The sequence below is a fragment of the Tasmannia lanceolata genome, unplaced genomic scaffold (assembly GCF_043159265.1).
Source record: "Tasmannia lanceolata isolate RefF3 unplaced genomic scaffold, GAP_Taslan_0.1 ptg000007l, whole genome shotgun sequence".
Classification (NCBI taxonomy): Eukaryota; Viridiplantae; Streptophyta; class Magnoliopsida; order Canellales; family Winteraceae; genus Tasmannia; species Tasmannia lanceolata.
This window is the reverse complement of record NW_027518684.1, coordinates 2,446,728-2,460,369: the sequence shown is the minus strand read 5'-3', so window position 1 is coordinate 2,460,369 and position 13,642 is coordinate 2,446,728. Positions and strand designations below refer to the sequence as shown.

Genomic DNA, 13,642 nt, shown 5'->3' with positions numbered 1-13,642 from the left:
ACGTACAAAACAAAATGTAGCTGCTTGTACACAAAATCCGAATGACGTTGTTGATAAATTTAAGTTACTATTGAAGGAAAATGAAGAAGAGAAGGAGAAAAGAGATGATGCAAAGTATGATGTGGGGCGGCCGAACTTCTATTATCAAGATAGAGAGGAAATAGAGAATGCACGTGTTGCTAGAGGGAAGAGGAAAATGGATGATTTTGTGGTGAGGGGGGACAAAAAAACCGACAAGCAGGCAACTATCAATCAAATTTGGAAAAAGGGGGATAGGGATAAAGTTTGCCAAAACATAGCAAGGTTCTTTTACTCGAATGCATTGTCTTTCAACCTTGTTAAATGCCCGTTTTTTGACGCCATGGTTGAATCCATAAGTCATTTTGGACATGGATTAAAAGTCCCAAGCTACCATGAGATGAGGAATACATTCCTTAAAAGAGAAGTAGAGAACATAGAGTCTATGATGGATGAATATAAGAAAGAATGGAAGAAGACGGGTTGCACGCTTATGTCAGATGGTTGGACGGATGGGGTGAATAGATCCATTACTAATTTCTTAGTTAATAGTCCAAAGGGGACAGTTTTTTTGAGATCGGTAGATACCTCTGATATCTCAAAAAATGCAGATAACTTGTTTGCTCTACTTGATTCGGTTGTGGAAGAAGTGGGAGAGGAAAATGTAGTCCAAGTTATCACGGATAGTGCGGCTGCATATGTGAGAGCAGGGGAGTTGTTAATGGAGAAGAGGAAAAAATTATTTTGGTCTCCTTGTGCTGCTCATTGCATAGATTTGATGCTTGAAGACGTTGGAAAATTACCAACCCATGCAGAGACCATCGCAAAGGCCAGGATGATCACAGTATACATTTACAATCATAGTTGGGTTTTGCATCTAATGCGAAAGCATACGAAAGGGGAATTGACAAGGCCAGCTGTGACACGTTTTGCAACGTGCTTCCTGACATTGAAGAGTCTAAGAGAGAGAAAGACGGGTTTGATGTAGATGTTTGCCTCGGATGATTGGCAAAAAAGCCCATATTCCAAAAAAGCCGATGGGAGCAAGATATGCGGAATTGTGTTGGGCGATTCCACATTTTGGCCAAGTGTGTATTATTGTTTGAAATGCACATCCCCATTGGTGAAAGTCCTACGCTTACTAGATTCAGATGAGAGGCCTGCCATGGGGTACATTTATGAGGCTATGGACCGAGCCAAAGAAGCCATTGCAAAGAATTTGGGCAACATAAAGAAGAAATATGAGCAAATTTGGAATATCATTGATGAACGTTGGGACAGGCAACTTCATAGGCCCTTGCACGCAGCGGGTTACTTTTTAAATCCGCGGTTTCAGTATGAGACTTCAAATGACGTGGACATTGAAATTAAGGTGGGGCTATTGGATTGCTTAGAAAGAATGGTTCCAAGTTCAAAAGAGAGGGTGTTAATTGGTAACCAAATTGATAAGTTCAAGAAAGCAGAGGGTCTCTTTTGACGGGAAATGGCAAAGTTAATGAGGAAAGAACAGTTACCAGGTAAATTCTTTAACTAAAAATTTTTAATTGAATTCTTATCTTATGTATTTAGAAATTATCACAATTATTTTTTGGAAAAATAGGTTTATGGTGGGACGCCTTTGGAGATGAATGTCCCGAGTTGCAAAAATTTGCAATTCGAATTGAAAGCCTGACGTGTAGTGCTAGCGGTTGCGAGCGCAACTGGAGCACATTTGAGCAGGTAAATGTTAGTAAGTCTACTTTTTTTATTCATATCTTTTTATTTGTATTCCTTTAATTTTTTTTATTAATTTTTTTATTTTAGATACATTCAAAAAGAAGAAACCGACTCGAACAAAAGAGGATGAATGCACTTGTTTTTGTCAAATACAATCTTCAACTTCGAGTTCGCAATTCAAAGAGGAAGGACAACAAAGGATTTGATCCTATTTCGTTATCTGACATGGACTCGGACGATGAGTGGATAACGGAAAAGGATGGACCTGTGCTTCCAGAAGACACGACTTGGTTGGATATGGGTGAATGTTTTGTGGAAGAAGCTACAGGAGATGAGACGGGCGCCGGCTCCAGCCATGCGCCGCAACAAAAGAAAAGACGTAAGTTATTTGTAATTTCTTTTCTTAGTAATAAAGAGTTAAAGACATGATTTATTGATATTCATTCTTGTAAATGTAACAGGCGTTAGAAACCTCAACAAGAGAAAGGACAAGCACCAATTGCAAGATGAAGAAGAATTTAGTTCTGCTTCCGACACAGATAATGGAGATGAGGGTGTTAATATTGAGGGAAGAACTACCGATGCCGATGATGAAGATAATGATGAGGATGTGAATGGGATCGACGACATCCACGATCTATATTTTATACAATCATGATATGTTTCATGTTTTGTTTTGTGGTTCATATGTGAGACTTTAAGTTTTTTTTATCTTTTTGAGATCGTTATAGAAAGAATGAATGGATTTTGCCATTTTGGTAATGAATGGTTAATTAATTTTAATCATGACAATCGGTTAAGTGGTTATCAAGCATTTCATGTTATTTATTTTAATGATTTTGAATGGAAAATTGATAATTACTCTTTTTATTCTTATTTATAATTTTTCCTATTTTTTATTATTTTTTTCTGATTTTTATATATAAATCTGAAAAAATCTTACGATTTACGATTCGATTTACGATTCGACCCCTCTTACGATTTACGATACGATTCCGATTTTCAGAACATTGGACAACGTGTCCGCCTTGCAACAACAGTTACATCACTTCCGACATTGCTACCCTGCCAATATGCTCCCTAACCCAGAACTCCAGACATATACAGTGAATCAAATAACTGTGTTTGATTCGCTCCGTATCTCATTTTTCAAACCACTAAAAGGTGTACCACTTGAATTGTTTATTGGAAAAGTATTCCAATTTATTTTCAGATCTAATTCAGTATTTATTTGTGGAATCAGCCCACCATTTGCATGTTAGAAATTTGGTATTTTCAGATTAGGTTATTACAAAAGGTATTATGAATCAAATCTGACATAACTGATGGACCTAAAGTCATGATTTTGCAGAAAGAAGAGGAGCAGGTTATCATAACTATTATTGTGAAATATAGTGGTAGTGAATCTACTTCTAAGAAAATTTTAGTTAGGATTTGGAAGTTTAACAAATTTGGAGATTACATATGATATGTTGCTATTTTGAGTTATGGGTGCCGTAAATGCATCCGGTAAGTTTCTATGGGTTACAACTTACAACCAATGAAAGGATTAAGATAAATAAAGGACCAAGAGCAGTCCTGTATTAAGGTTGGATTGTATTATATACAAGGTTTTAAATTTCGGTTTCGGAATGAGTTTTGGTCCTCACCGAAACCGAAATTTCGGAAGAAATCATATAATGCAATATTTTATCCCGTCTAAAATTTCAGCGAAAGTACAGAAATTTCGGCGGTAATTTCGGCTGAAATTTTGGGATAATATTAAATAATGAATAGAAAACATATTTTTTGGTCTTATCCCTTAAATTTCGGCCGAAATTTCAGGGAAAACAAAATTTCGATCGAACTTTTGTAACGTTTCGATTTTACCCAATTTCGATTTCGTTCTCGACCCAAACCCGAAATTTCGGATTTTGGTTGAAATTCAAAAACTTGATTTTATATATATATATATATATATATATATATATATATATATATATATATATATATATATTCCTATTATGGATCTATAAATTTTAGTCATCTGAGAGTTGGGGAATATTGGACCTTTTATATTTATACAGATTTTGAATGCTCTCCAATGAGATAGTTGTGCAAACATTTTGCGGTGTTTTCAGTTTAATTTCCAAATTTGCAGGATACACTTAGCGCTTCAGGGAAAAGGGAAAATCCCATATAATACAACAAAATACCACAATAAAGAATAGAATAACAAATGAGCATAGTCCTGTGGTCTTCATCTCCTAACACATACCTCGCTTTGATTCAAAGCAGCCTCCTTCCTGAATAGTGTAAAAAAATAAAAAATAAAAAATAAAAAATGTCAGGTATGAAGAATAAAGCGATATAGAATAAAGATGTAGCAGAAGTGTCAGGTTTACCTGCTTAATAAACGATCTTCTAATGATACACCTTCTCCGAGAGAAGCAACCTAGCAAAATTAAGAAAAATGTATTTCAGATAGAAATACTAAAACTATGAGAAGTAGCCATAATTGAGCAAAAGAAAAATCGCGACAATGCCCAAAACGAAAAAAAAATGCATATGATATGCAACCTAACTTAAGATAGAATTCACCAAAATTGCACAGTGAAGTCATTTATAATGATGAGACCAGTAATTATATGCAATGTTTCAGGTTTCGGGATAATTTGGAGATAATTGCACAGTGAAGTCATTAACAAGTTATGTCGAGAATCTATATTTATTTGATAGTCAGCCAGGATAATTTGGAGATAATCGACTGTCTACCCCCCTGACCTTCACCTTCTTCTTGTATATTGTTGTTACTTTATTTTTCACCTTCTTTGCACTAGGAGCCCCGACCTCCTCAGTCGTGCTCTTAATTATCTCATCAATAAAGTACCTATTCCTAAAAAATCAATATGTATTTGGTGTTTAAGTTATTCTTATCATTTAAGCTTGTATTTATCTTTCAACCCATTTCTATTTTTCATTTGTAGGTAAGCTTCAAGGTTGAAGCACAAATAGCTACAAATCAAACCCTTTAACTCTTGAACCTATTAAATGGTTAGCAAAGAAATAAATAAATTTCTCCATGGCAATCTATTATCAATGATGGGAGTTGGTAAGTACCAAATCCCACGCCGTACATGACATCCATTTAATGATAACTCCTAGGCTGCACGATCCGATGTGCTGAACTACTGGACGGAAAAGTGATCATATTCATCACTCGACTTCCACCCAAATCACTAATTTTGGCTTTTTGACTGCATATTATAGGGTGGATCTCGAAAGATATGAAAGACTTCCCTCCAAGTCGTACATACGACTTTCATCAATTATAGCTTCTCCCTCTCAAACAATAGTCAATGGTTCAAGGAAAAGCCTATCTCAGTGATGTTAAAAAACGGGAAAAGCGTCATTCGAAAACTCATGTCACGGTTCTCCAAAGGGTCGTTGTAGGTCCTCCAGATGCAGTATACTTCAGTTTGGATTAAGAAATAAAATTGATTGTTACTACATCAACATAAAGTCCGACATAGTTTTCCATATTGGACGTGTTTTAGCATTCCATGTGAAACATTACTTATATATTAATACAGATTGTAATAATAAGATATTATTTATGAAACATGTCTAAATTTTGCTTTTCAAGGATTTCAGAGCTTAGACCTTGTATACCATGTTGATGGGGAAGTAGAAAAATTTACAAGGTTTGATGCAGAAAAATACTTGTTTCTCAAGCTGTCTAACTCTGGCCTCTGCTTCCGCATACCTCTCCTCTGCAAGTCGAAGCTGGGATGGCATGATCATTATGAAGTTGTACATAAGGCATCCCCCAAAAAAAAAAGAATGTGATAAATGCAACGAAATATGAGTGGGAGTTGATGATGAATAAAATATTCAAATAAAAAGTAAATGTGTTGGTAATTGCACCTTTTCGAGTATATTTTCATTTTCTTCCTGTAGCACATCAATCTGCAACTCAACAGTAAGTAGCAACATATTGTTACACGGAAAGTTGACTAGAAAAGAATTATTTTTAGCTACAACAGGAATTTATAGTAGCTGTTTTGGAAAAATACAAAAAAAGATCCGAATTAAATAAGCAAAAACCTATAATTTGTGTATACGGACTGACACGGCAAACCCTCTAAATTTAGAAACAGGGATATGGCTAAAACAAAAGGTATATATTATCATGATTGGTGGGCACGGATTCGTGTGTTGAGTTTCGACATGGATACAAGGTGTTGGACATGGCAACCCCAAAAAATCTAGAAATGGTGACACATCCATACACGTGTATACATATAAAGTTATTGATTAGTATCAAAATTTGCAACAATATAAATATAATATTCATTTAACAAACTAATAAATCTTAGTGTAATCAACTATAATCTAAAAAAAACATGAGATAATCAAATAACACTGTCAACACATGTGGACACTGGTGTCGTTTCGGACACAACTTGACACATGTGTCTGCAATAAATTCAAAGTGTCGGCTAAGTCATAGCAAAAAACACATAACCAGAAATAAGTTGCTATGATATCTTTTTCAAACAGACAATAAGGTTCGCAAGAAGTTTAACTGCCCGAAGAAGAGATACCTCATCTTGAAGAACAGAGGCAGAACGATGGTTGTCAGTTTCTTGTATATTCAAATTCCCAAAATCTACCGAAAACCTACACATTAATGGAAAATGTAGAATATAACTTTTAGCACAATCAAGAAAACTCATATTGAGAAACAAAGATATTCTAGATTTTGCTTTTAAACAAACTTTAATCTTCTTCAAATTTAGATCAACGAGTTAGTAACCCAGAAGAAACAAGATACCATTAGCTATAAGTGAATAACATTATAATCTTATGCGTGACTGAAAAGCTTAAAAAATATGTTAATTCTAGTATGAATGCCAAAAAGAGCATGCAATCCTGTGCTGCTCAAACTACAAATTCCAAGAGAAATATTGAACAAACTACAATGGAGAACAGCTCCAGGGTTGAAAATAAAAGTACTGGTTTAATTCAGCTCCAATGTTGAAAATAAGAATAGTGGTTTAATTAAAAGGACTTGCTAAGCAATTTCGTGGAAAGCCATTTTGCGGCTGGCTTTTGCATGTGAGAACAGCCACACCGGTGGACTTTTTGGCAGATTTTGTCTTATCCATTTAATTCATATGAGGCGGCTGTTCTCACAAGCAAAAGCCAGCTACAAAATGGCTTTCCGCGAAATTGCCTAGGAAATCCCTTAATTAAAATAGTTACACATCAACCCGAAGCCGACCAGTTCAATCTGAAAAAAGGTCGGGTCGGGTTGGGTTGAGTTCGGGTCAGGTGAGGGTTGAGGGTTTGGACTTTGGAAGCCTGGCCCGAGTGAAATCTGACATTTTTTATGATTTTATATTTTTTTAAGCTTAAAAACTCGGGTTGGGTCAGGTTAAACTTGGGTCGGGTCGTGTTCAGTTTGGAAAAAAAGGGTTCCTCGGGTCGGGTCAGGTTGAACCTCGTCGCGTTGGAAATCGGGAGGGTCGGGTCGAGTTGGCCTGAACCCGACACGAGTTGCATCCCTACACATCCATGATTCCAACATAAAGTTTTTAAAGTTTTTTTAAATAAATAAAACATGAGTCACTGACTATTCATAAGCTAAGTGGGAAGCATCTCATTTACTAAAAGTTGCTGTAAGGATCAGTTATTTCTTTCAAACTAGTTGTGACTTCCCCGCAAGTATCCTACAATTCATGTCTTCCCCGCAAGTTTCGGTGTGGATATGAAACAATTTAGATTTCCATCGTTAGGCATCTAGATTTTGATTTGGTTTCTTAAATTCTCCAATATCATTAGTAGGAATGAAAGTGGAATTCGTAGACAAAATAGAAATCACACAAATTGAAGGCATCAAAACTACAAGAAAAATAAACTTTGTGATTCAAGCCTGAGAAGCAATTGAATTTATTTATTAAAAAAAATACATTTTTAAAACCCAAATTTACCTTTTTTCTCTTCGATTATGATTATGAGGTTCTGCTGAAGGTGCGGCAGGGTATGGCCTTAATAATGGTTTGCTAGAGGGTACCAAGAGAACTGGCTTCGCTAACGTAGATGGTCTACCTGCTGATGTGGAACGACCAGCTGGATTGAGGTCTACGAAGTTACGACCTAACTAATGGCGAACAAATAGAAGCATTCAGAGACCAATATTTAGAAAAAATTGTAAAAAAACATGCAAATTCCCAAAATATAGGATAGAAACAAAATGATTCGAAGATCAAAAAAGGAAAAGTGTAACGTAGCTGCCCTCGAAGGGAGTACATAAATGTCACAGCTGCCTCTACCACGCGTGCGCAGCACTCTTTTATTTGTTCAAGGAAAAGGTCATACCAATAGCATATAAAGAATGAAAGAATAATCAGGTTATAACCAAAAATAGTATTAGCATTTGCAGGTAAAAGGGGTGAAAATATGTTCGGATAAAAAAAGGCACCGAAAGAAGAGAACGATCCTCGTGAGGGATAAAGGGGGGACGTGATATCCGCTTCCCTTCCCCACATTTTTTATACTTTCTCGCGAGACTATTGGTATCATTTAGTCATGGGTCAATTGCACAACCCACTCCCCTGCCCCTATCCTTGCCTCTCTGTATCCATTTCCCTTCTCACATTATTTTTTTACTCCTTCTATCATCTCTCTTACCACCCCAACCCCCACAGTTGGGTTCACAAGCAGACACCCCCTTATCCTTCTACCTTCATACATCCTTTTCTCCTTCCCCCTTTCTCCTCTCTTCTCTCACTTTGTAGTGACATTTCTCTTTTCCCCTCCGTTTTCTTTCTTTAATCGCCTTTCGCAATTAGGTTCATAAATCGTTTCCCCTTTCTACCTTTATCTTTCCCCTTTCTTGATCTTGATCTTGATTATCTACTCTATTCTTTCTCTATCTTTATCTCGGCAATTAACAGCCCTTCTGGCTCCCTATTGCTTAGTCTTTATTTCTCCATTTTCACTCTTTCTTCTATTATTTGGCTAGATTTGCATCAAATTCATATCAAAAGTAGATTTGCATCAACTAAAGTGTCAACACGTCGCCCCTTCACTAACAACCCACCTAGCCTCTCCCTCAAGTGAGTTACCCCTAACATCCTCTACAACAAGAAAAAGCGGGAGTCGCATGAGACAACAGGACGTGCTACACCTGTCCGTTGGACAGTAAGAAAGGCGAAAAGGATGTGTCCTTGGTTGCAAGAAAAGATGCACCTTCGACCCGCCCTTAGCAGGGACCTACATCCTTCACATCAAGCTCGTCATCCTCCTCTCCCCCCTAAACGACCCACCACGCAACAATGAACCCAACAACACCTGAAACTCCGCACCTCGTCGGGACTATCATGTCAGTTGACAAACCTCCTCAACCAAAACCCAAAAAGGTCCTGAATCCACCAAAAGAATGGAGGATTTCTTAGAGAAAATAACCTATCATGCATGTCAACACCTGAAACTCCCCCCAAAGTGACCCGCGACGCAACAATGAACCCAGAAACACCTGAAACTCCACACCTCGTCGTGACTATCATGTCAGTTGACAAACCTCCTCAACCAAACACCCAAAAAGGTCCGGAATCCACCAAAAGAAGAAGGGGGGACTTCTTAGAGAAAAGACCGGCGATCCCCGTGCACATTAAATCTACCTCATGACCACCACCCAAACAACAAGACCAGTCCACTTCGGTGACCTTCCCGAATTTTCAACTGATAACAAGGAAGGTGTCAATCTGTCAATTGTGGAGAGGAACACCCCTCAACTCCCACCAAGCATATCTTTCAAAAATACCCAGAGGAGATTTCCACAAACGATATTAGAAAATGGAGGGTGCTTCAACAGGACATAAGCTACCGCTGAAAGAACAAGAGAACGGCCCACAGTAGCTGACTGAGTTCTCCCACTAACCACTCCACCACCAAGCCCAGTATTGGTTGCATATTGGGGGGTTCCTCCCAAAGCATGCAGGGTTGGGCCTTTGCCACCAACTACTGTGATAGGGACCATCCTAGGGCCCATATTCTAATCTTTAAGTACCTTTAGGTGTCTTTTAAGTCCCTTAAGTTATAACGATCTACAATTCCTTATTAAGGCCCAAACTAGCTAGCAATTTCCTTATCTTTGTGCAACCACATAGGGACTATCATTTTGAGTTAGTTTTTATGTTTGTCACTTAAGAAGGAATGTAGGGATGAGATTAGAGTGGTTGAAGGGATTAGATTTCTCTTAGGGTTAACAAAGGGAGGTTATGATGTAAACTCGGTGATTATTACAGAACTTGGAATTCGTGAGGTAGGTTCTTTCACATAAGTAGTATGTGAACAGCAGCAACACCATCTGGGTGTTTTTTGCCCAGTTTCTGCTCTATTTTCTATTGTATTTCATTCTGCATTCCCTATAGATCAGATCTGTCAAGATCTATACCTGTACTTGTGCTGAGTTAGATAGTTTTCTATATCCGAACATATATGGTTATTATGACCAGATACCAAACCTTAAACTTCTATAAAACAGTCACATCTGTCTTCTACTCCTTTACTGTTCGTAGTTTATCGATCCGCGTGAATCATAAGCATGTCACTGAATCAAAAGATGAGAAATGGAAAGAAATCAAATGAGTAAATTAGTTACCGCGGGAGAAGGAGATCTGGTTGCCCGTCCAGCAAGAATGCCAGTGCTACTTGGGACACTCGACGAGCTGCCATCAAGAGAAAGATTGTCATCATCAGTGTCTTCACCGGGTTGATGTGACATGACCTGGGTAAGCCTTTGGGCAGCGGCTCTCGACGTGAAATGCTGCATACGGTTATCATGATCAAATTCAAGATATTAAACTTTGATAAAACTGTCACTTTAATACTCCTTTGCTACACTGTTAAGGATTTTGTGATCCATGTGGATCATATAAAACTGTCACTTCCGTATTCTTTTGTATTCTGCTCATTTTTTTTAATGGCAGCAAATTTCATTGATAAAAAGGGACCGAGATGGTCATGAACAAAGCAATAAAACAGTGACAAAACACCACTTAAAGTACAAAAAGAATTAGCCAAGCATGAATTAAATGCTCCAATTCTTCCTTCAAAACTCCATCCCTAGGAAGGCCACCGGCCACCCTGTTAGCGGATCTACGCGCATGATGGAAGACAATGGATGAGGATCCCATCCAATCATGAACCTCATCAAATTATCTATCAAATCTCCAAGGATTAGGATGGAGACCTTGAAGGTCTCCAAGGATTAGGATGGAGACATTGAAACCTCATCAAGTTATCTATCCGCTTCATTGATTACGTGATCCATTTGGATTTTATTTTTTTTATTTTTTTGAGAAAGATGACGTTATTGATTAAGAGCATCCGTACAGATGGATGGAGGGAACAAGGTGTCCCCCCATCCCTAGATGAGGTGCATATATGAGACTAAAAGACATACAAAAATCACCCTTAACTAAAGCCTAACAGGACACAGCCACAATGAAACTGCCCTCTTCCAGACAACTGATTACATGCTTGTGATCCATTTGGATCATAAGCATGTAATAGTCTTTCTTGCATGTCACTAATTCAAAATTAAATACATAAATGTAAAAACAAATGAACGTACAGCGGGAGAAGGAGATCTCCTTGCCCTTCGAATCCCAATGAGGTCTGTGACATTAGACAAGCTGTCAACCGAACGGGCATCATCATCATCAGCATCTTCTACAGGTTGATGTAACGTGAACCTATGAGCCGCAGCTTTAGCAGCATAATTCTGCATATGGTTAAACATTATTAGACTCCATACCTTCAACAAACCAATCACATCCATATTTTGTTTATATATTGTTCAAAATTTTGTGATTCGTATAGTTGCAAGAGTGGGAAGTGAGGACGAGAAGCGAAAGTGAAAAGCAAGGGGTTTAGAAAAGAGAAAATAAGGGAAGCGAAAAACTCTAAAGAAAATAAAGAGAAAATGTGTGAGAAGCATCATTGAAAGTCAACATTAAGCATGTGATGAGCCTTATTGGAAGTAAACAAAAAGTACAAAAAAAAAAGAACATGATTGTGGAAGGCTAAGGAGGAAGGGTTAATATAGGTATGGATTACTAGTAGAAAGAAGACTTCATGACTAATTAGAAGAAGGATCAACTAATTTTTACTTCGAACTTGAGATAAGTTTTCAATTTTTAAATACACTTTGTTTTTTAATACGCTCCGTCATCATTATCAGAAGGAGAAAATGTTCTTTTCGGAAGAAATAATCAAAGCGTACGCTCAATTAAGAGAAAACGTGTATGAAGTGTCTAGGAAGCACGCTTCCTCTAAATCTGGGAAGCGAGAAGAAGTTCGCTTCTGAAGCGAGCTTCCCATCCAACTAGGAAGTTTCCCGTAAGGCGGTAACTATGGTCTCAATCAGTGTTTAAAAATGCGGATGCGGGTCAAAATGCGGCCAAGAAAAATCCTTGTCGACTCAACGTAGACGCGGCCAAGAACGCAGTCGATGCGGCTGAGTACTCAGTTGACGCGATCATAACTCAAAAGAGTCAAAGGAGGTTTTATTGACTCTGTAGGGAAAAACATGGAACAAGGTGGCTAAACGCGGAATCCGGCCAATGTAAAAGGGAGTCGACTCAGAGGGGGTCCACGATGATGCGGGAGAATTTTAAAACTAAGGTTTCAAATCTCAACATAAGCATGTACCAAAGTTAATGTTTTCCACATGACACAAATTAAATAAATAACCATCAATATTTAATCTATTTACCGCGGGCGAACGAGATCTCCTAGGCCTTCCAGCAGGAAGCACGATGCGTTCAGGGAAACTCGACGAGCTGTTACCATCTTCATCATCATCGTCCTCTGCCGGTTGATGTGCCATGACCTGTGCAAGCCTCTGAGCAGCAGCTTTCGCAGCATAATTCTGCGTCCGCCTGAAATTCGAAATGCCGGTCGATCCTGACCGTACGTGACGGTGCATCGGGGACGTCATCGGAGAGTCCGACGCTCCTGATTGGCTGGCAATGCTCTTCTGGCTAACATACAAGGGATTCCCTGTCCTCACCCTATCCATCCCTAATGCCGTAGTTCAATCCAACCTAAATTCTGCAAAATTTTGACCTAATCTCGTTAAATCTGTGGACTACCGATAAAAACAACTGTATCCATCCCTAATGCCCTAATTCTATCCAACCTAAATTCTGCGGAAATTTGACCTAATCTCGTTAAAACTTTGGACTAACGATCAAAACAAATGTTCTTCGTAATGGAAATCAAACCAAATGACTAGTACTGCTTGTCATTTTACACTGGGAATAAATGAATCCGAGTTTTCTAGGGTTCTTTGATTGTAGAAAAAAAAAACGATGAATTTGTCACCGAAAAGCTTAAATCTCGTTAAATTTGTGGACAAGAGATCAAATCCATGGTTCTACTTATTGGAAATCAAACCAAAAGTAATGCCTGTGATTTTCAACCAGAAATCAAGGAATTCGAGTTTTCTAGGGTTCTTGATTGTAGAAAAACAAAACGTTGAATTTGTCTCCGGAAGATTTTATCCTTTCCTTGGATTCCTAAAACCATTTTCAGAGTCATTTTGCTGAAACTCTAGACGATCTTTCTGTTTCTAATTCTGTTACAAAACCTAACTTTTTTATCTAAGGTATTTTATTTGTTTGTTTATAATTGTGATTTGGGAAATGAATATTTGCCCTTTGTCTTCCTTGAGCCACCCCCCTTGTACTCTTGTAGTGTCAAAGAGTAGTAAAAAATAAACTAGGGGAAGCTGGCCCAGGGAAAAACGGTGAAAGAATATATCACTTCACTTCTGATTTTTATAAAGTACCGGGTTTGTTAGTTGTTACAAATAAAAAACATTCCCGCTTCTTGGCACATCGTTTGTTTATTT

At 37.9% G+C, this 13,642-nt stretch overlaps 2 protein-coding genes across 3 annotated transcripts in view; one reads left to right on the top strand and one right to left on the bottom strand.

Annotated features, from left to right (window-relative positions):
* Positions 1-13,370, bottom strand: part of LOC143881399 (coiled-coil domain-containing protein SCD2-like) — a 29,228-nt gene extending 15,858 nt beyond the window's left edge. For both annotated transcript variants that reach the window (XR_013251934.1, XM_077384445.1), the window contains exons 1-9: positions 12,503-13,370; positions 11,360-11,509; positions 10,385-10,549; positions 7,710-7,879; positions 6,321-6,396; positions 5,641-5,682; positions 5,437-5,499; positions 4,119-4,168; positions 3,992-4,019 (exon numbers count right to left, since the gene is read on the bottom strand). Coding sequence is in view for 1 of the 2 variants with exons in the window: in XM_077384445.1 (XP_077240560.1) it covers positions 3,992-4,019; positions 4,119-4,168; positions 5,437-5,499; positions 5,641-5,682; positions 6,321-6,396; positions 7,710-7,879; positions 10,385-10,549; positions 11,360-11,509; positions 12,503-12,808 (1,050 nt within the window). In the remaining variant the exon portion in view is untranslated. The remainder of the gene's footprint in view (positions 1-3,991; positions 4,020-4,118; positions 4,169-5,436; positions 5,500-5,640; positions 5,683-6,320; positions 6,397-7,709; positions 7,880-10,384; positions 10,550-11,359; positions 11,510-12,502) is intronic.
* On the top strand, positions 1,403-2,604 carry LOC143881400 (uncharacterized). Its single transcript, XM_077384446.1, has 4 exons — positions 1,403-1,535; positions 1,619-1,737; positions 1,822-2,113; positions 2,196-2,604. The coding sequence occupies exons 1-4, from the start codon at positions 1,502-1,504 to the stop codon at positions 2,390-2,392; spliced, it is 642 nt and encodes a 213-aa protein (XP_077240561.1). The 5' UTR covers positions 1,403-1,501; the 3' UTR covers positions 2,393-2,604.
* Positions 13,371-13,642: the final 272 nt, after the last annotated feature.